Source organism: Schistocerca americana, chromosome 2 (assembly GCF_021461395.2).
Source record: "Schistocerca americana isolate TAMUIC-IGC-003095 chromosome 2, iqSchAmer2.1, whole genome shotgun sequence".
In the NCBI taxonomy this organism is placed as follows: Eukaryota; Metazoa; Arthropoda; class Insecta; order Orthoptera; family Acrididae; genus Schistocerca; species Schistocerca americana.
The window spans coordinates 73,840,831-73,864,593 of record NC_060120.1 but is presented as its reverse complement, the minus strand read 5'-3'; the positions used below and the strand labels follow the sequence as shown (position 1 = coordinate 73,864,593).

The following is a 23,763-nucleotide window of genomic DNA, read 5'->3' as shown; positions in this document are numbered from 1 at the left end:
TGATAGAGGTCTGTAGTTCGATGGATTACTCCTACTACCCTTCTCAAACACTGGTGCGACCTGAAATTTTCCAATCTGTAGGTACAGATCTATCGGTGAGCGAGCGGTTGTATATGATTGCTAAGTAGGGAGCTATTGTATCAGCGTAATCTGAAAGGAACCTAATCGGTATACAATCTGGACCTGAAGACTTGCCCGTATCAAGCGATTTGAGTTGCTTCGCAACCCCTAAGGTATCTACTTCTAAGAAACTCATGCTAGCAGCTGTTCGTGTTTCAAATTCTGGAATATTCCATTCATCTTCCATCGTGAAGGAATTTCGGAAAACTGCGTTCAATAACTCCGCTTTAGCGGCACAGTTGTCGGTAACAGTACCATCGGCACTACGCAGCGAAGGTATTGACTGCGTCTTGCCGCTTGTGTACTTTACGTACGACCAGAATTTCTTCGGATTTTCTACCAGATTTCGAGACAATGTTTCGTTGTGGAACCTATTGAAGGCATCTCGCATTGAAGTCCGTGCCAAATTTCGCGCGTCTGTAAATTTTAGCCAATCTTCGGGATTTCGCGTTCTTCTGAACTTCGCATGCTTTTTCCGTTGCCTCTGCAACAGCGTTCGGACCTGTTTTGTGTACCATGGGGGATCAGTTCAATTTCTTACCAATTTATGAGGTACGAATCTCTCAATTACAGTTGCTACTATATCTTTGAATTTGAGCCACATCTCGTCTACATTTGCATAGTCAGTTCGGAAGGAATGGTGATTGTCTCTTAGGAAGGCTTCTAGTGACAGTTTATCCGCTTTTTTTAATAAAATTATTTTGCGTTTGTTTCTGATGGTTTTGGAAGAAACGGTACTGAGCCTAGCTACAACGGCCTTGTGGTCACTAATCCCTGCATCAGTCATGATGCTCTCTATTAGCTCTGGATTGTTTGTGGCTAAGAGGTCAAGTGTGTTTTCGCAACCATTTACAATTCGCGTGGGTTCGTGGACTAACTGTTCGAAATAATTTTCGGACAAAGCATTTAGGACAATCTCGGAAGATGTTTTCTGCCTACCACCGGTTTTGAACAAGTATTTTTGCAAACATATCGAGGGAAGGTTGAAGTCCCCACCAACTATAACCGTATGAGTGGGGTATTTATTTGTTACGAGACTCAAATTTTCTCTGAACTGTTCAGCAACTATATCATCGAAGACTGGGGGTCGGTAGAAGGAGCCAATTACTAACTTAGTTCGGCTGTTAAGTATAACCTCCACCCACTCCATACAAATACTTCTAGAAAAGACTTCCTGACACTAAAATCTATACTCAATGTTAACAAATTTCTCTTCTTGAGAAACGCTTTCCTTGCCATTACCAGTCTACATTTTATATCCTCTCTACTTCGACCATCATCAGTTATTTTGCTCCCCAAATAGCAAAACTCCTTTACTACTTTAAGTGTCTCATTTCCTAACCTAATTCCCTCAGCATCACCAGACCTAATTCGACTACATTCCATTATCCTCGTTTTGGTTTTGTTGATGTTCATCTTATATCCTCCTTTCAAGACACTGTCCATTCCGTCCAACTGCTCTTTCAGGTCCTTTGCTGTCTCTGACAGAATTACAATGTCATCGGCGAACCTCAGAGTTTTTATGTTTCCTTCACTGCTTGCTCAATATACAGATTATTTTAACATCGGGAAGAGGCTACAACCCTGTCTCACTCCCTTCCAAACCACTGCTTCCCTTTCATGTCCCTTGACGCTTATAACTGCCATCTGGTTTCTGTACAAATTGTAAATAGCCTTTCGCTACCTGTATTTTACCCCTGCCACCTTCAGAATTTGAAAGAGAGTATTCCAGTCAACACTGTCAAAAGCTTTCTCTAAGTCTACAAATGCTAGAAACGTAGGTTTGCCTTTCCATAATCTATTTTCTAAGATAAGTCGTAGGGTCAGTATTGCCTCACGTGTTCCAGTATTTCTACGGAAACCAAACTGATCTTCCTCGAAGTCGGCTTCTACCAGTTTTTCCCTTCGTCTGTAAAGAAAGCAGATGGTAGAGTTTTGTCAGGACTGGCTCTCCGACGGCCGACAGTAGTTCCAATGGAATGTTGTCTACTCCCGGGGCCTTGTTCCGAGTTAGGTCTTTCAGTGCTGTGTCAAACTCATCACGCAGGATCATAGCTCCCATTTCATCGTCATTTACATCCTCTTCCATTTCCATAATATTGTCCTCAAGTACATCGCCCTTATATAACCCCTGTCTATACTCCTTCCACCTTTCTGCTTTCCCTTCTTTGCTTAGAACTGGGTTTCCATCTGAGCTCTTGATATTAATACAAGTGGTTCTCTTTTCTCCATAGGTCTCTTTAGTTTTCCTGTAGGCAGTATCTATCTTACTGCTAATGAGATAAGCCTTTACATCCTTAGATTTGTCCTCCAGCCACCCCAGCTTAACCATTTTGCACTTCTTGTCGATCTCATTTTTGAGACGTTTGTATTCCTTTTTGCCTGCTTCACTTACTGCATTTTTATATTTTCTCCTTTTATCAGTTAAATTCAATATTTCTTCTGTTACCCAAGGATTTCTACTAGCTCTCGTCTTTTTACCTACTTGATCCTCTGCTGCCTTCACTACTGCATCCCTCAAACCTACCCATTCCTCTTCTACTGTATTTCTTTCCCACATTCCTGTCAATTTTTCCCTTATGCTCTCCCTGAAACACTGTACAACCTCTGGGTTAGTCAGTTTATCCAGGTCCCATCTCCTTAAATTCCCACCTTTTTGCAATTTCTTCAGTTTTAATCTACATTTCGTAGCCAATAGATTGTGATCTGAGTTCACATCTGCCCCTGGAAATGTCTTACAATTTAATACCTGGTTCCTTAATCTCTGTCTTACCATTATATAATCTATCTGATACCTTCTAGTATTTCCAGGATTCTTCCATGTGTACAACCTTCTTTTATGATTCTTGAAGCAAGTGTTCGCTATGATTAAGTTATGCTCTGTGCAAAATTCTACCAGGCGGCTTCCTCTTTCATTTCTTACCCCCCAATCTATATTCACCTACTACATTTCCTTCTCTCCCTTTTCCTACTATCGAATTCCAGTCACCCATGACTACTACATTTTCGTCTTCCTTCAGTATCTGAATAATTTGTTTTATCTCATCATACATTTCATCAATTTCTTCGTCATCTGCAGAGCTAATTGGCTTATACACAGTATGTAACATGAATTAATCTAATAGTAATCTCCTCAAGTCAGCTGGGCGACACAACACAACCAACGTAGGTGGACGCGTCAGTTGTATACAAAGTATCGGTCCATGAACGCCACCGCAATCGGGCCGACACAAGTAGTAGAAATGATATCATAACAGGTTCACCTGGAACGGAAACCATATTAAAACTTTACCACATAAGCGTTCAATAACTACTCCTTTGCTCATAGTGCCAACACTTTTCCCTTTAACACCCAAACCATGAATTTAAAAATTGGCCGACTTCTATGCCAGATACCTATAAATTATAACTTGAACTATACTACCAGTTACAACATTCATCAAACAACAAAAGTTTTAGGAGAATTTCCAGAACCAGATTTCAGCTTCTGGGGACAGATCTCAGTAGCCACTTACAGCACAATAACAAACAGTTCGACAAAAGAACCAATAAAAGCTTATCTGAACTCCGTAAGGTTTACTACAAATAACAGGCTTGGTGCGAGCTTATCTACATCCAGGTGCTTACTTGCGCACACATAACAGGCTGGCAACAGGGCCCTAAGGGTCACAACAAAAGCACGTGACCCAACGAACTAGCGTAATGCAAGAACGAACAAAGATTAACGCCGCTGTCTATAAGCACCTACAACAAATACTGACGCACTTCGTTAATAAAAACGTGGCGCTGGACACAAATTATGTGTGGTGGCTATGAATCGTTTAGAATACACAGATCGTCCAACAAGGCAAGGCGAGGTACGATAAACAGCAATATGTTCACCAACAACATCACACTCACTGGTTCCCCTGTGTGTCCAGCCGCACACCACAGTTGTGCTGTTTCGGATCCTTAAGCCATTAGTATCAGTATACCATTGTGCAAAACACCATCGGATTTCAACCCGGTAATATGCTTCAAATTCACAGGGCGTACCGTCTATCAGCCATCTCCTTTCGGTGACCTTTTAACAGCCGTACATCATGCGTAGTAATCGCTGCTGCTGGGCACGTGTGTGAACCTGAGGGCTCGTTCCAATTGACCCACTCCCAGTCCATCTCTCTTCCCGCCACCACATCCCTATGGCGCTCGTGATCGGGCCAGCCCACCCACCTCCAAGGTGTGCCAGTCCCCCGACACAAGAAGAGATTTGCCAGCTTACGGCACACAGCTCAAAATACGGGATCTTCCTTATGCTACATCAGGGCTGGGCAGAAATTCTGCACGCGTGCGGTGCTCCTGCACATGTGCAACTTCCGGGTCATAGCGTGCACGCCGCAGCCGTCAGCGTTCATATAGTGCATGTTTCTACGCACAGATATCGCTTTATGCACTTGCTGGGATACTCTGTACCGGCGCATTCTAGTGCTCTTTCCACAGCTTGCAAGCCAACCATGGGAAGGTATTTCGCGTATTAAACATTTAAAATATTGTAACAGTCTACTCACTGAGACGTCTACTTTTATGTTAACAGTTTAACCCAGTAAGACAAGTAATATAGTTAACAACCGTGGATTTTCGTTAAGGCAGCTTGACTGACGGCACGTAAATATGCGTAATGTTTTTGATCTAGTATTTAAGAAAGAGAGCACTTTGCGACTTCCAACGAACCTTATTCATGATTTCAAATAACATTAAACTAATGCAAGGTTTCCTATAACTAATTCTCGGTGCCCTTAGTTACTCCCACATAATTTCTGTCTCACTGACCTCTGAACAGAATGATAACCGCAGACCTCTCGATGATCACCCGCTATTTCAATACCATTATTGCTACATCTTTCATCAGTTCCGTCTGAAATCTGCATAATAACCGACAATTAGATGAATGTTACGTTTTATCGACTTCAGCTGAGCGTACCCCTTCACACATTAAAAAAAAAACCCTAAATGTAAGTATACATTGGAACAATCGGTTTAATGACCAACTTTCATAATAATAATGTAACATGGAGCAGAATGAGGCAATAATGCACAGTTAGTAATCAATAATTATTAATTATGAAAGGAATAAATCCAAACACGTTTATCACTGACCATGAGAAATGATAATCGAGTTGATGTGTCTCATCCATTTTCTTAAGGACATTTAATTTTGCTTGCCGTTCTTCACTGTTGAGTACACTACACTCGTCTTTGTGATATGTATTGTAGTGTCTTTCAATTGAAAACTTACGCTGGCCGCCTATTATTCGGCGGCATAGCAAACACTGTGAGTTTTCACCAACGGCTACAAAAAAGAATTGCAGTTACCAGTAATTTTTAAACGACTGAGAACATAGATCTCCCGTCCTTTGCTTTTTCACAGCACCTGCCATTTCTCAGTACTTCTCTGTTAAGGTAGCGGTTACCAGGGGTAAACGAGACTGGGTGTGTTGCGCTCTTGCTTGTACCACATAAACATGGAAGTGGAGCCGCCGCCGTTCATTTAGGACACATGTCTAATAACAGATGTCGCTGTCGCTCGCTGTCCCACACGTTGACAAGACAACAATCGATAGTTAAGTTTTAGCTTTGACAGGGATTATCTCTGCTCATCACGCGTTACTTCGACCACCCCCCCCCCCCCACCCCCTCTCCTGCAGTATATATGTCGCTCTCGGGCGTTCGAACGGCCAGTCGCTAGACTCAGAGGAGGAGCGCTTCTGAGGATGTCCAGCGCAGTCTTGGACGAAACGTCAGGCACAGAAGAGTTTCTTGGACCATGACCTCACATACCGAAATATTTACCAGAAGCTATGTCATCCGGCCGTGAAAGCCTTCATTCTATAATCAATACCGAGCCTGAACACCGAAGGTGAACTTAATGAATGAGAAGACGAACTAGAAAAATTTAAATCCATAATTGCACTATCATATATGAGTAGTTTATAGTCAAATTAATTCAGATAGTTCATATAAAGTTACAATGATTCTTCGCCTTCCAAAGAAGACAGCGCCACTTTTGGGTAATGTCAACGATAATGTGATGCTCTGCAAGGCTGGTGTGTTTACGAGCTACTCTGCTGATGTGGCCTTCTATAGGCTGATCAGACGCCGCATACGCTCCAGGAGGGATGCACGGAGCACCAAAAGTATACCCCGCTCTTACAGCCCATTACTCGGCTATGGCATAGCAGTGAACCGACATTGACCACTCTAAGCCGAATGACAACGCCGAAATTCTACTGTCTGCTTTCTTATTCTGGGACTCGGTGGTGAGTAAACGGTGTAAGTTGGTTTGGCAAAGGATTTAATTAACAGAGATAGCAGTTTCACACTGGAAAAATCATGCAATCAGCCACTTTGTTTGCTCAATTGGCAAAGACATCGCTGCAGAACAGGTCCTAGTAATACACCTCGTATATCCCGGAATAAATCGAGCTTCTAACTACGTATTTAGTTCATACAAATTCTTGCCACCATGCTTCATCTCTGGCTATTCTCTTTTCTGTGACTGCAAGAGCAATAACACGACTTTCGTTTTTAAGGTAGCAAATGCGAGTCCTGTACCTGTAGAACTATAGTATTTGACCGAAATATCTGTCGAAGAAATGGAGTTTACGCAGCTGCACGCCTGAAATATAATGGATGAGTCAATACGCCGTGAAAATACACTGATAAGTCGAAACATGACAACTTGGTGATATTTAAGTCTTACTGCAGAAATATGTGTTTAGAAGATTAATAATTAGGTTATTGTGGCCTGTTATTTCTTTCTACAGCTACGTAAAATCTATGTATAAGTTAATTAGATAAAATCGAGGCAGGATATTATTCCAAATCTACACAAAATTGTTTACTAACTAACTTAGTTGTAGTAGTTGTTATGTAACCTAGCAAACATTACCTGACACAGCATGCTGACAAAGACCACGAACATATATTAGACTAACGAATCCTGCAACGCTTCGCAGTTGTTAAATACGTGTGGGAATTACACATACGTCCTAATCTCCTTCCCCCCCCCCCCCCTCCCTCTCTCTCTGTCCATCTCGTCCTCCCGCTCTCTTTGTCCATCTCCACTTCTTCTTCCCTCTCTTTGTACTTTTCCTCCTTTCCCCCCTCCCAAACTCTCTCGATCTCCTCCTCACCCTTTACTGTTACTGCAAACGGAAGATCGGTTAGGAAATGAAGTCACTTAAGATGAGCAGAAAATCGTTGTGATCATTAAAATGAGGGGTACAGGAGAGTTCTGTCCAGCTGCTGGACCTGTGAGTATAATAGTTTCAATGACAGTATTTGTCATAGTTTTAATCTGTGAATGAGAGGATTCAGATTCCATAGTGGTATTCTAATCATAAGTTGATAAGCTATAAATACAACAATCCTCTTTCCTCTCAAAACTGACTATGACGATGAAAACAAAGCAGCACGCTGTTGCGCATACAAGTTTGTATTTAAAATTATAGTTTTCATAGTTATAAAACGTGAGGGTGTCCTTCTGTTAAATTAATTAACCCAGGTGGGTTAGTTCAACATATACTGCGACAGAAGTGCTGTGAAGGTAAAAATCTATGTGATACATTTGTCACTCTGATGATATGAGTTAGTTCGTGAAGGTTGCTTGTATAATGGCTTGGACTGGTCGTAGCATTAACGTGTGAGATTTTACAATCAAGTTGGACTAACAAAAGTTTGATAGTATAATTGCACTGAGGTGACGAAAGCCATGGGATGGCGATTTGGCCTCCCGAAGTGGCCGTGCGGTTCTAGGCGCTGCAGTCTGGAACCGCGAGACCGCTACGGTCGCAGGTTCGAATCCTGCCTCGGGCATGGATGTTTGTGCTGTCCTTAGGTTTAACTAGTTCTACATCTACATCTACATTTATACTCCGCAAGCCACCCAACGGTGTGTGGCGGAGGGCACTTTACGTGCCACTATCATTACCTCCCTTTCCTGTTCCAGTCGCGTATGGTTCGCGGGAAGAACGACTGTCTGAAAGCCTCCGTGCGCGCTCGAATCTCTCTAATTTTACATTCGTGATCTCCTCGGGAGGTATAAGTAGAGGGAAGCAATATATTCGATACCTCATCCACAAACGCACCCTCTCGAAACCTGGCGAGCAAGCTACACCGCGATGCAGAGCGCCTCTCTTGCAGAGTCTGCCACTTGAGTTTATTAAACATCTCCGTAACGCTATCACGGTTACCAAATAACCCTGTGACGAAACGCGCCGCTCTTCTTTGGATCTTCTCTATCTCCTCCGTCAAACCGATCTGGTACGGATCCCACACTGATGAGCAATACTCAAGTATAGGTCGAACGAGTGTTTTGTAAGCCACCTCCTTTGTTGATGGACTACATTTTCTAAGCATTTTCTAAGCACTCTCCCAATGAATCTCAACCTGGTACCCGCCTTACCAACAATTAATTTTGTATGATCATTCCACTTCAAATCGCTCCGCACGCATACTCCCAGATATTTTACAGAAGTAACTGCTACCGGTGTTTGTTCCGCTATCATATAATCATACAATAAAGGATCCTTCTTTCTATGTATTCGCAATACATTACATTTGTCTATGTTAAGTTCTAGGGGACTAATGACCTCAGAAGTTAAGTCGCATAGTGCTCAGAGCCATTTGAACCATTTCAACCATGGCGATATTCATACATATACAGGTGGCACTAGTATCGCGCTCGTACACAAGGTATAAAAGGGCAGTGCGTTGGAGCAGCTGCCATTTCTACTCAGGTGACTCTTGTGAAAAGGTTTCCGACGTGTTTATGGCCCACGACACGAATTAACAGACTTTGAACGTGGAATGGTAGTCGGAGCCAGACGCATGGAACGTTCCATTTCGGAAATCGTTAGGAAATACAACATACCGACATCCACAGTGTCAAGAGTGTGCCGAGAATACCAAATTTGAGGCATTACCTCTCACCACGGATAACGCAGAGGCCGACGACCTTCAAATAACGACCGAGAACATCGGCGTTTGCGTAGAGTTGCCAGTGCCAACAGACAAGCGACACAGACTGAAATAACCGCAGAAATCAATGTGGGACGTACACCGAACGTATCTGTTAAGACATCTACATCTACATCTATATCCATACTCCGCAAGCCACCTGACGGTGTGTGGCGGACGGTACCTTGACTACCTCTATCGGTTCTCCCTTCTATTCCAGTCTCGTATTGTTCGTGGAAACAAGGATTGTCGGTATACCTCTGTGTGGGCTCTAATCTCTCTGATTTTATCCTCATGGTCTCTTCACGAGATATACGTAGGAGGGAGCAATATACTGCTTGACCACTCGGTGAACGTATGTTCTCGAAGCTTCAACAAAAGCCCGTACCGAGTTACTGAACGTCTCTCCTGCAGAGTCTTCCACTGGAGTTTATCTATTATCTGCGTAACGCATCCGCGATTACTAAATAATCCTGTAACGAAGCGCGCAGCAATCCGTTGGAGCCGGCCGGAGTGGCCGTGCGGTTGTAGGCGCTACAGTCTGGATCTGAGTGACCGCTATGGTCGCAGGTTCGAATCCTGCCTCGGGCATGGATGTGTGTGATGTCCTTAGGTTAGTTAGGTATAATTAGTTCAAAGTTCTAGGCGACTGATGACCTCAGAAGTTAAGTCGCATAGTGCTCAGAGCCATTTTTTTCTCCGTTGGATCTTCTCTATCTCTTCTATCAACCCTATCTGGTGCGGATCCCACACTGCTGAGCAGTACTCAAGCAGTGGGCGAACAAGCGTACTGTAACCTACTTCCTTTGTTTTCGGATTGCATTTCCTTAGGATTCTTCCAATGAATCTCAGTCTGGCATCTGCTTTACCGACGATCAACTTTATATGATCATTCCATTTTAAATCACTCCTAATGCGTACTACCAGATAATTTATGGAATTAACTGCTTCAGTTGCTGACCTGCCACATTGTAGCTAAATGATAAGGGATCTTTCTTTCTATGTATTCGCAGCACATTACACTTGTCTACATCGAAATTCAATTGCTATTCTCTGCACCATGCGTCAATTCGCTGCAGATCCTCCTGCATTTCAGTACAATTTTCCATTGTTACAACCTCTCGATATACCACAGCATCATCCGCAAAAAGCCTCAGTGAAGTTCCGATGTCATCCACAAGGTCATTTATGTACACTCCTGGAAATTGAAATAAGAACACCGTGAATTCATTGTCCCAGGAAGGGGAAACTTTATTGACACATTCCTGGGGTCAGATACATCACATGATCACACTGACAGAACCACAGGCACATAGACACAGGCAACAGAGCATGCACAATGTCGGCACTAGTACAGTGTATATCCACCTTTCGCAGCAATGCAGGCTGCTATTCTCCCATGGAGACGATCGTAGAGATGCTCGATGTAGTCCTGTGGAACGGCTTGCCATGCCATTTCCACCTGGCGCCTCAGTTGGACCAGCGTTCGCGCTGGACGTGCAGACCGCGTGAGACGACGCTTCATCCAGTCCCAAACATGCTCAATGGGGGACAGATCCGGAGATCTTGCTGGCCAGGGTAGTTGACTTACACCTTCTAGAGCACGTTGGGTGGCACGGGATACATGCGGACGTGCATTGTCCTGTTGGAACAGCAAGTTCCCTTGCCGGTCTAGGAATGGTAGAACGATGGGTTCGATGACGGTTTGGATGTGCCGTGCACTATTCAGTGTTCCCTCGACGATCACCAGTGGTGTACGGCCAGTGTAGGAGATCGCTCCCCACACCATGATGCCAGGTGTTGGCCCTGTGTGCCTTGGTCGTATGCAGTCCTGATTGTGGCGCTCACCTGCACGGTGTCAAACACGCATACGACCATCATTGGCACCAAGGCAGAAGCGACTCTCATCGCTGAAGACGACACGTCTCCATTCGTCCCTCCATTCACGCCTGTCGCGACACCACTGGAGGCGGGCTGCACGATGTTGGGGCGTGAGCGGAAGACGGCCTAACGGTGTGCGGGACCGTAGCCCAGCTTCATGGAGACGGTTGCGAATGGTCCTCGCCGATACCCCAGGAGCAACAGTGTCCCTAATTTGCTGGGAAGTGGCGGTGCGGTCCCCTACGGCACTGCGTAGGATCCTACGGTCTTGGCGTGCATCCGTGCGTCGCTGCGGTCCGGTCCCAGGTCGACGGGCACGTGCACCTTCCGCCGACCACTGGCGACAACATCGATGTACTGTGGAGACCTCACGCCCCACGTGTTGAGCAATTCGGCGGTACGTCCACCCGGCCTCCCGCATGCCCACTATACGCCCTCGCTCAAAGTCCGTCAATTGCACATACGGTTCACGTCCACGCTGTCGCGGCATGCTACCAGTGTTAAAGACTGCGATGGAGCTCCATATGCGACGGCAAACTGGCTGACACTGACGGCGGCGGTGCACAAATGCTGCGCAGCTAGCGCCATTCGACGGCCAACACCGCGGTTCCTGGTGTGTCCGCTGTGCCGTGCGTGTGATCATTGCTTGTACAGTCCTCTCGCAGTGTCCGGAGCAAGTATGGTGGGTCTGACACACCGGTGTCAATGTGTTCTTTTTTCCATTTCCAGGAGTGTATATTGTGAATAGCAACGGTCCTACGACACTCCCCTGCGGCACACCTGAAATCACTCTTACTTCGGAAGACTTCTCTCCATTGAGAATGACATGCTGCGTTCTGCTGTCTAGAAACTCTTCAATCCAATCACACAATTGGTCTGATAGTCCATATGCTCTTACTTTGTTCATTAAACGACTGTGGGGAACTGTATCGAACGCCTTAATCTGGCTTAATGCGTTATGGCAGCAGACGACCGACGCGTGTACCTTTGCTAATAGCACGACATTGCTTGCAGCGCCCTTCCTGGGCTCATGATCATATCGGTGGACCCTAGACGCATGGAAAACCGTGATCTGGTCAGGTGAGTCCCGATTTCAGTTGGTAAGAGCTGATGGTAGGGTTCTAGTGTAGCGCAGATCCCCGCAAAAATATACATCCAGGTTGGCAAGGCAATGTGCAAGCTAGTGGTGGCTCCTTAATGGTGTGGTCTGCGTTTACGACATTAGTCCCAACGAATGTTTATGGACCATAATGGAGAGGTCAGTTCTTGCACAACATCCTGCACTGGCAACACTTTCGCATTTATGGACGGCTATAGAAGCATTGCGGCTCAGTACTTCTGCAGAGGACTTTCAGTAACTTGTTGAATCCTTGCCACGTCGAGCTGCTGCACTACGCCGGATAAATGGATGTCCGACACGATGTTAGGAGATATCACATGACTTTTGCCACCTCAGTGTGTTTCCTAAGACTGTTATATCATGTCTGCTCCTCCTGTTGCAGTTCTCATAACAGAGGGTGCGAGCTTCCCTCTGTTTCCGCCTCCACCGCCCGTCATCTTCAAGGCTGACCACCCCTTCATCTTGTTCATTGTGGATGAGGTCACAGGGACGATCCTCTTCGCTGGACGTTTAGTGAAACCTTCTGCGTAATTATTGAATGTTTGAAAAATGTGAGTTGTGTATTGTACCTTCTGGACAATTATTGAATGTTTGAAATATGTGAGTCGTGTATTCCAGTGATGCGAAAATACTTCTGTAGCTACAGTTTTGATGAAATTGCTATTATTCATTCTGGTGAAATCTGGAAGACCTTAAAGATTTAATAAAAGATATTTCATATCCAAAATTTTTTAACTATTTCTCTTTTAATTGAGGAAAATCTGTATGGTGCGACAATAAAAACGCTTTTCTTTCTCAACTTATATCCTTTGAAAGTTAAAATATCTTAATCCTGTAAGATGTTTTTCTATACAGACAAACAACGATGTTGAAACGTCTAGTAAGTACCTGCGTTTGAATATTTTGTCTGCTGGTGCTGAACAATACACTTTATACAATTCTTTTTCTGTTTCATGTAGACATGAACAAAGTAGCAGGCGTAAGTTGTGAGCAGTTCGACAATACACGCACACACACACACACACAGTATTTGCCAGGCTGAAGTTTTCACTATGTAGCAGAGTGCTCATGGGTGTGACTCATCTATCTTCAATAGTGGCTCGTCACATGCACCACACGCCTTGTTACACACTGCCGTTAAAAGCTGTAGTACAGACTGTTCACGTCACTTTGTGGTATTTGCTTCTGTTGTGAACAATTTCGACAGCTGGATTTCTTTGTGTTTAACTAAGTACTACCAAAACGTTGTTTGTGCACCCTCAGTTACATGATATTATAAAATGAACTGAAATTAAATTAATGGGGTGAGGTAGTGAAATTAATGAGGTTACGACATGCAACATGTCAGGTAAAATTATTAGATATTTGGAAATTGAAGAAGCCAGTCAGCCACAAATTTTCAGTTGTTACTGCATGTCCATTTCGTGTTGTGGTTATTGTTGTGGTCTTCAGTCCAAAGTTTGGTTTGATGCAGCTCTTTATGCTATTCTGTCCTGTGCAAGCCTCCTCATTCCGACCTCTACCTACATCCCTCTGAATCTGCTTACTGTATTCATCCCTTGGTCTCCCTCTAGGATTTTTACCCTCTACGCTTCTCTCCAATACTAAGTGGTGATCCCTTCGTCCCTCAGAACGTGTCCTATCAACCGATCCCTTCTTCTAGTCAAGTTCTGCCACAAATTCCTCTTCTTCCCAATTCTCTTCAGTATCTCCTCATTAGTTACGTGATCTACCCATTTAATCATCAGTATTCTTCTGTAGCATCACATTTCGAAAACTTCTATTCTCTTCTTGTCTAAACTATTTATCGTCTATGTTTCATTGCCATACATAGCTACACTCCTTACAAATACTTTCAGAAAAGACTACATTACACTTAATCTGTACTCGATGTTAACAAATTTCTCTTCTTCAGAAACACTTTTCTTGCAATTGCCAGTCTACATCTTTTATCCTCTCTACTTCGACCATCGTCAGTTATTTTGCTCCCCACATACCAAAACTCATCTACTACAAGTGTCTTATTTCCTAATATAATCCCCTCAGCATCACCTGATTTAACTCGACTAAATTCCATTATCCTCATTTGGCTTTTGTTGATGGTCATTTTATCACCTCCTTTGAAGACACTGTCCATTCCGTTCAACTGCTCTTCCAAGTCCTCGGCAAACCTCAAAGTGTTTATTTCTTCTCCCTGGATTTCAATTCCTACTCCAAATTTTTCTTTTGTTCCCTTTACAGCTAGATTGAATAAAATCGGGGATGGGCTACAACCCTGTCTCACTCGCGTCTCAACCACTGCTTCCCTTTCATGACCCTCGACTCTTATAACTGCCATCTGGCGTCTGTACAAATTGTAAATAGCCTTTCGTTCCCTCTATTATACCCTTGCCACCTTTAGAATTTGAAAGAGAGTATTATAGTCAACACTGCCAAAAGTTTTCTCTAAGTGCACAAATGCTAGAAACATTGGTTTGCCTTTCCGTAACCTATCTTCTACGAGAAGTCGTAGGGTCAGTGTTGCCTCGCGTGTTCCTACTTTTTTCCGGAATCCAAACTGATCTTCGCCAAGGTCGGCTTCGAGTACTTCTTCCATTCTTCTGTAAAGGATGCGTGTTAGTATTTTGCAGCCGTGACTTATTAAACTGATAGTTCGGTAGTTTTCACACCTGTCTGCACCTCCTTTCTTTGGGATTGGAATTTGTGATGAGTGTACTGTAAGACCTTCAGTACACACACCATCAGATTATTTGACTTGTCGCTCTAACGGAGTAGGCGAGTGTCAGCAATATGACTCGTCGTCTTATCGTGGCGTGTTTGTCTTCTGCCGTTAGGTCAGACGATAGAAATGCCACCTTGCATGCTTAGAGTAGCAGATTGACGATGACCAACTTTAAACAGAACTTGATTAATTTTCACACACATTTATTAAATAATAACAAGCCTAAAAACTACTTAACTTGGTTCTGGATGCTATTTACAATTGACAATCTGTAGTTCCTTTGGTCTTGGTACGTTAATCTTATTCTCACATATCTCTGATACTTGACAAAGTGTCTATACATTTATGTTCATGATTATGTACAGGAATATGATAATCTTATTAGGCGCAGACTGAAACTTGACTATAGGCTGGTGCAGACTAATGCAGATTAGTCCAGACTGACTAATCGGAGGTCTGTTCACTCGTTATAATACCTCGCGTGTTCATGTATCACTGCGCGAGTGTGATCCGTGAGGAGAAAAGCTTCTAAGTTAGCAGCAATCTCATTGGCTGCGTTACATATTAATACACGGATCGGCGGAAGTAGAATTGGTCCGTCTCTATGGCAGCGCCATCTCATAGTGCGGAGACGGACGAGCGCTGCGCCTGCGCTGTTGTGGTTAGCGGGGCGCGCTCTAGTGGGAAAGTTGTGTGCGTGCTGACTACACGGAACTATGTACACAACAAAATTATTATATTCTTCTTGAAGTCTGAGGGTAGTTCACCTGTCTCATACATATTTCTCACCAGATGGAAGAGTTTTGTCATGGCTGACTCTCCCAAAGCTATCTGTAGCTCTCACGGTATGTTGCCCGCTCCCAGGACGTTGTTTCGAATTAATTCTTTCAGTGCTTTATCAAATTATTCGTGCAGTATCATATCTCTATTCACATCCTCCTCTACGTCCTCTTCCATTTCCATAACATTGCCCGCATGTACATCTCCATTATATAGCCCGTCTATATACTCCTTCCACCTTTCTGGTTTCCCTTTCTTTGATTGGGACTAGTTTTCCATCTGAGCTCTTGGTCATCAACTGTTTGAACCGATACCATTTCATGTTATTGCTCCTTTGCTGAATTGATCCCAGCACTTCTTTTCATTTAATTTCAATGCATTTAAATTATTTCACGGTCTGATGAATCAAAACATTGTGGCCATCTGTTTAATAGCGTATTGGTCGACTTTTGGAATGCACAACTGAAGCGATTATTCGGGGCATTGATTCGACAAGTCCATGATAGTTTTTCCGGTAGCTTATGGGACGAGCTGCCTTCACACTGGCCATACATTTTCCATAAATTACCGGCTGGTGGATTGTGGGCGCGTATCTGACGCCTGACAGCCGCAGATGTCTTCAGGTCGACCAATTGACAGCCAAGATATCAGCGTGAGTTCACTACCATGTTCCTCTAACCATTGTAGCACGATTCTGGCCTTGTGACAATGACAGTTATTCTCCTGAAGGGTGTCTCCACCATCAGAGAACAAATCAAACGTGAAGTTGTACATATAGCGAGCAATTAAATTCACGTTGTCCTCATTGTCGTGATACCTTCAATTTCTAATTCTCTCATACTTTAGAATATATTATAATTTATATTCTACAAAGCTTTAATCAGATAAATACTAATTAATTTTTTGAACCAAATGGGAAGTTCCAACCCTGTCGTGTAGGAGAGGTGCTAGGACAAGAAATGTTAAGCACTATCTAAAAGAAGAACTTATTTATTTTACTAAATACCCAAAAGATGGCAATTTCAAATCAAAATTACTGACATATATTGGACTCTAGGTAAAGCTTTCCTTTGTTTGCAAAACCATGACAATTTAAATTTATATCTAGTCAAGACTCTGCAATAAAACCAAATGTCAATAAAATTCAGTAGTTCTAAATGAAATTAAAACATCAACTTTTAAACTTTCAAAGATTTTTAAAATTTCATTGGCTAAACAATAAATTTTAGGAAAACAAATTTTCACAGTCATCAAGAAATTAAATCACTTGATAGGTAAGCAATGCAACTACAAATAGGCCAAATCCTTTTGCAGTAAGAGAACGTCAAGCTCCCCATTTCTAAAAGATGTTTACATGGCGGATTATCTTTAGATTAGGTGGTCGGCCGTACCACTCAACATGCCACCTCTATGGCTGTTAGTTCACCGTTACATCAACACAGTTTCCGCACATAATTATGGTAGCTGCTGTAACACGGAAACTATATAGTGCTTACAGTAACTTGCCCCTTAATAACATCGGAGATTGACAAAGCTGATTTAAAGAAAAGGCTGTTAATTTGCCAAAAAACTGTTACATAACCAGAGAAGGAGCTAGTCCAGTTAATTGCCAAACCGACCGACAAATTTAAAAATTAAAACAAACACAGCATTTCAGTTACTTGGTGAAATTTAAAGCAAGAAATTTACATTACCAAAACATGTACGTCAGAAGAAAAAAAGGTAGGCAAACTCGACTGACAAATTTAAATATGAATAAACATCACCTCACTTGCCCGATGCACTACACTCTTTAAATTTAAGGACGTTTTTGCGTCGCGTAACTGCGCAGGCGCTGGATCCAAATCGATGTCAGACAACCAGCATGGCGACCTTCACAAAGGTTGCGTAAGTACTGTACTTACCAAATGTAAAACTATCACCGCGTCCTTCGTCGCGAGTCCTACAATACCATTTTCATATACAGGGGGTATCAAAAACAATCATCCGATTTTAAAAATCGTAACTATTATGTTATTTGACATATGTGCGTGAACAGCTTACTTTTGGAAAGAGCAGACTCTCGAGTTTTACATGGTTCCCGCTAGGTAGCAGCTGTGTGCGCCCACTATAGTTCTGGTAAAGTTGTGTCAGGAGAACAGAAAGCGTTTTGTGTTCTACGTCATGCGCAGTGCGGGTCAGTAATAACTGTTTCGCGTGTCTTTCGTACTAGGTTGGTTGGCTGATCTGGGGGAGGGGACCAAACAGCGAAGTCATCGGTCCCGTCCGATTGGGCAAGTAAGTCAGCCGTGCACTTTCAAAGGGACTATCCCGGCGTTTGCCTGAAGCGATTTAGGGAAATCACGGAAAACCTATATCAAGATGGCCGGACGCGGTTTTGAAACGCGTCCTCCCGAATGCGAGTCCACGTAGCTCGGTTTCATACTAGGTATGGTGTACATCCTCCTACAGCACAGAGCATTAGGCTATGGCATAAACGATTCCGGGAAACAGGTCGTCTGTGAAATGGCAAATCGGTGGCCGTCCCAGAGTGTCTGACACATAGGTCGAACGCATCCGCCATAGTTTCACAAGGAGTCCGCAGAAATCCGTTCGCCGTGCAGCTCGACAGCTCAACATGCCTGCCCCTGATGTCCATCTGGCGTATATTGCATCAACGTTTACACATTAAATCATCCAAAATTCAGCTACTGCAAGCTCTTCGTGAAGGTGACGAAGAACAACGTGTGAGAAGTTCTGTAATTTCGTTCTTAGTAAGATGGAGGATGACAGTTTTCTCCCACGCTTAGTGTTTAGTGATGAGGCAACATTCCATTTAAATGGGACAGTGGACCGTCATAAATTGTGAATATTCGGTACGGAACAATCACATTAAGTTCTACAACATGAGAGGGAGTCTCCGAAATTTAGTGTTTTTTGCGCAGTTTCGCAGGAAAAGACGTATGGTCCATTTTCATTACCGAGAACACTGTTACAGGAAGTACATATCTCGATATACTTCAGAACTTCCTTTTTCCACGTCATTCGAACGACGTCATTTACTAACATAATTGGGCACCGATGCAATGGCATCTGGGAGTGTGGGAATTTTATTTTATCAGGATTACTGAACGATGGATCGGTCGCACTGGACCAAATGATTCGCTTTACATTACTGGCCTCCAAGGTCATCGGACCTGAATGTATGTGATTATTTATTGTGGGGGTTTATAAAACATTCTGTTTATGTGCCTCCGTTGCCAACAACAATAAATGAACTGAGACATCGCATAACAGCAACTGCGAAAGCTGTGACGCAAGACATGCTCTTTGCAGTGTGGGAAAAATTTGAATACCTCATTGACATATGTCGTGCATCTCAAGGGGGCATATTGCACACCTATGAAGAGGTATGAAAAGTTACTTTTTGAGTTTCCCTTCATCAAAAAACAAAATTGATTGTAACGTGTACTAGTTTCAGAAACGTAGACGCGCCAAATCAGACGATTCCTTTTTATATATCCATTATGTTGCCCACACTGAAAGTTATCTTAATTCAAATAATATGACATGACTTCATTAAAAATTTTGCTTGCTGGCGGTGTAAGCTATCCGTTAGGTTACGTAAACTCCGCACATGAGAAATCGACTGCGAGAATGTGTCGCAAAATCTGACACGCCAGAAAGTAACTTTAAAGTGCCAATCTTGTTCCCTGTTATGTTTAAACATTCGCAGTGGCACGAGTACTGTCTGAATTGAACACCGTGAAGTATTAAACTGTTGAACTGATAAACTGGCACTGGAAAAAAAATGAATTTTTCCATCTTTTATTTTTTTATTTTGTCTTACCTGCTGCACAATGGGAACGTTGTGACACTGCTCTTGTCTTGAAAGCGCGTCACATTTATGAGCTACAACCAACTACTGAGATCCTCCTCGTGCAACGAGCTCTCCACTTCTTAAAAAAAAAAAAAAAAAAAGGCAAAGGATACTTGGTTCATAATAAATATGAATAAGTAAAAAATGATAATTCATATTCCGGCAAGAACTTTGGATGCGGACAGTGACTTGGGACAAATTGTTACAGCAACTGTAATTAGTTTTCTGATTAGAGCAGTTCTACATTGAATAATTATCTCTTTCATTTCTTCGCACGTTAAAAAAAGTTAAAGTTCTTGAGTAGACAAACGTAAGTAACCTTTAACATCACATGACATCTTTTCAAAAATGCAACTCATAAAAATGCCATTTAGCTAATATTCAACAGTTAATCCCACCCCCAAATTCATATTGTAAATTATGGATGTCTGTTTATCTTTCCCAATACTCAAGTCCCTGGGTGTCTGAACCAGGAATGCGTAATTACAAACTGCCGCAATAAAGAACAAGATCCGAAATCAGTTACCTGAAATTAAATACTGTTCTATTACTCATCAAAATAAACAGAATAAAATATTCTTCTCAACACTACTTCAACCTCTTTCGTTAAATAATTAAACAGTAAATCAACATGTTCCACTCCATCACAATATAGCTCCAACCGTACCACTCGGCCTGTGTTGTACTACTACAGACGGCACACCACTGCCCACTACTGTGTCTTCTAGTCAAGATCAACAGTGCGCATCATCTCCCATGGATCCTGCAAGGCAGAGATGGTCTAAGCAAGCCTCCAGGCGACACAGTATCTCTGATGACACTGTGTGCTTATAATTTCAAACAGCACAAATGCGCTTACGCGTTCATGACGTCCAGATACTAGAGAAATGCCCTAGCACACACTAGCACCAATAACTTGTTCCACAAGGTATTTCCGGAACGTCGCCTTCAATGGAAAGTCAACAGAAACTGCTATGCTGAGAGTGCAGTCCACTCGTGGAACTGAGCCAAGCTGACACGCGCTGCTTGCAGACACTGTGCGACAGTACATACTCAGCTTGGCAGGACCCAGTCGGCACATACAACCACCCTTCCACACAGGACATCACACACAGCGGCTCTGCACTATGGCTCCACCTCTTATCTCCGCGAGGACGCTCTCTCTCTCTCTCTCTCTCTCTCTCTCTCACACACACACACAGACAGAGTTCTTCCCTGCCATCCCAATAGCCAATAGCACCACCGTGCGCGCCCATTTAAGACTAGCCATGCCAGATTATCCATCCGAGCTGCGATTTAACGCGAGATAACAAACCCAGATCAGAGCTGGAGCAGGGTCGACCATGCCACGGTTCAGCTACTATAGTCCGCACAGAACTCCATGGCCGGTAGATGCACAGACAGCAAGGCGCATGTGGGGTGAGAACAGTGGTGGAGATTATGGGCAGGTGTTATATGGTAAAAGCCGGGCAACGGAGGAGAAGTACGTTCTGAACTGAAGCCTACACCCGCATGTTTTGTACATATGCCCACAGCTGCATCGTGGCCATTCAGAAAGATCTACTATCATCCTTGCTTTCGTTAGTAACTAAAAAGAATTCCACCTAAAATGCAGCGATTTACTTTCGCCTAGATTGTTAACCATTTGTAACTTTCAGCGAACATCATCAGTCGCGAATTTTGAGTAAGACCTACAGATTTCTCTGGTTGCCATTTTAAAAATTTGCTTCTTTTGCTAAAATACAGTGGATTTTACATAGTATCCGCTCACTAATATGTCGTACAGAGATAACTGTGAGAGAATTCTGAAACAGTGGTTTATTAAGTGAGGAACGAAGGAAAGGAAAGGGCATTAGCTAATGAAAAAGCACGTCCTCGGTAAAAAAAACGTGTAATGTCTTCACTCATGTTGTTCCAAAACCCATAGCATTTCTCGTTTCACCAACTATCAATGGTCCTTAAAAATTACATTCTTTCATCGAAAAATCTGTAGTTAGTGGAATGATACGGTAGATAATGACGTTTTACATAATAACGTAAAATAGTTTCCTCTTTTCCCGCTATCATTTTCCGAAATCTCATTTCGAGATATGAAATCGTTTATGAAATATGAGGAATGTTGTGGTTGTTTCATCCTAGCTTTATAGCTGGTGCAGCGCAATCGCAAATGGGTCTCCTACATCAGATCAGTTTTCTCAAGATTGATGACAGACAGATACCTCTACCCAAGTCTAAAGAAAAATTCAATATCTTATTAAATTTCATACGCAACAATATATTATGTAATATGCACCAAACGCAAAATCATAGCGACCTCTGTTTCTCATTGCAAACTTTTCTGAATTTCTCGCAGTGTTTTACTTCCACGTAGGCCGGCCGGGGTGGCCGAGTGGCCGAGTGGTTCTAGGTGCTACAGTCTGGAACCGCGCGACCGCTACGGTCGCAGGTACGAATCCTACCTCGGGCATGGATGTGTGTGATGTCCATAGGTTAGTTACGTTTAAGTAGTTCTAAGTTCTAGGGGACTGACGACTGATGACCTCAGAAGTTAAGTCCCATAGTACTCAGAGACATTTTTTACTTCCACGTAGATATCACAATAACCATGACCATTAACAAAATGATGGCCACATCGTCATAAACCTGACATACAAAGCTATAAATAAAGCAAAAATAAAAATTTTACCAAATAGTTTCTGTAAAATCTTTTGAAAAAACTGCAGAACGTCTGTCATCTTCGACCGGCCGAAAGGTGGAAAACACTTGTGAGCCTCCCCTTCTGAACAAACGAATGAGCTCACCCAGCGCTTTGGACTGAAACTGGTCACTGCGCATCGACCTCCGTATCCTTGTCGACTATGCAAGTCCGAAGGAAACCCAGGTGAATGTTCTCTTATCATAATACAGTGCTCACTTCACTATGTCTTGTAATGTATCCCTCATGAAAATAAAAAGAGGAAAGAAATGGTAATTGATAATGCTGTACTTAATTCTTACGAATGTTAATTGTCCAGAGGGGTCATACATCACACTGGCAACTGGAGGAACATAATAAAGAAAGGTACACCATCAGTTCCATTTTGATTACACTCGCATCTCCTGCATGACTTTCTAAAACTCCTGTGATACCTGTTTTCTTTCTATTTAGATCCAGAGTCGTTGTTGGGGCGCAAAAAAGCTTGGTGTCGGCAGACCGATACAATATGATCTATAATACAATGGGACATCGTGCATTACACAAATAAGTTTAGGTTGCAAGGTTCGACTTACGAAAAATGGAAATGTGCATGTAATGGCGCACAGATGGCACGTAGTTGACATATCACCTGTTGTGGTTTGGCAAGACAGCCAACCCACAATGAGACGAAGCCGAAAGGCACGCGTTTTAGCTCACGCAGGCTGGCGTGAGGTCTGGAACAGGTCAAGGAAATGAGACTAACAAAAAACGTACGTAGCTGCTGGAATACTTAACTTTAATCCATAATTGGTGAACATCGCTCTTGACAGTACATGTTTTACAGCATCAACAGTAACTGGCAATGGCGCCTTGCTAGGACGTAGCAAATGACGTAGCTGAAGGCTATGCCAACTATCGTCTCGGCAAATGAGAGCGTATTTTGTCAGTGAACCATCGCTAGCAAAGTCGGCTGTACAACTGGGGCGAGTGCTTGGAAGTGTCTCTAGACCTGCCGTGTGGCGGCGCTCGGTCTCAATCACTGATAGTGGCGACACGCGGGTCCGACGTATACTAACGGACCGCGGCCGATTTAAAGGCTACCACCTAGCAAGTGTGGTGTCTGGCGGTGACACCACATCACCAGTCCGCCCCAGTAGCTGAGTGGTCAGCGTGACGGCTTGCCGTCCTCTGGGCCCGGGTTCGATTCCCGGCTGGGTCGGAGATTTTCTCCGCTCAGGGACTGGGTGTTGTGTTGTGTTCATCATCGTTTCATCCCCATCCGGCGTGCAGGTCGCCCAATGTGGCGCCGAATGTAATAAGACCTGCGATATGGCGGCCGGACCTGCCCCGCGAGGGGCCTCCCGGCCATTGACGCCAAACGCTCATTTCCATTTCCATACCACATCACCAAACCAATCCCTTCCCAACGTTATTAGAAAACTTAAACAGACACTAATACTGAACACATAATTAGTAACTTAGTCCTCAGAGTGTGAAAATATTTTGCTGGCGCCCGTCAATAGGGAGGAATGATCATCAGAACAAAATAAGAGAAACCAGAGCTCTCGCGAAAAGATTGAAGTGTCCTTTTTCCTGTGCGTTGTTCG

At 43.3% G+C, this 23,763-nt stretch overlaps 1 protein-coding gene across 4 annotated transcripts in view; it reads left to right on the top strand.

The window, feature by feature from the left end:
• Positions 1 to 23,763, top strand: part of LOC124594427 (leukocyte elastase inhibitor-like) — a 153,513-nt gene that overhangs the window by 95,376 nt on the left and 34,374 nt on the right. The window contains exon 8 of one of the 4 annotated variants that reach the window (XM_047132801.1): positions 12,501 to 12,845. The exons of the other annotated variants lie outside the window; for them this stretch is intronic. Within the exon in view, the coding sequence (XP_046988757.1) occupies positions 12,501 to 12,649 (149 nt within the window). The 3' untranslated portion in view covers positions 12,650 to 12,845. Of the gene's footprint in view, positions 1 to 12,500; positions 12,846 to 23,763 lie in introns of those variants that run through there. 4 annotated transcript variants of the gene reach the window in all.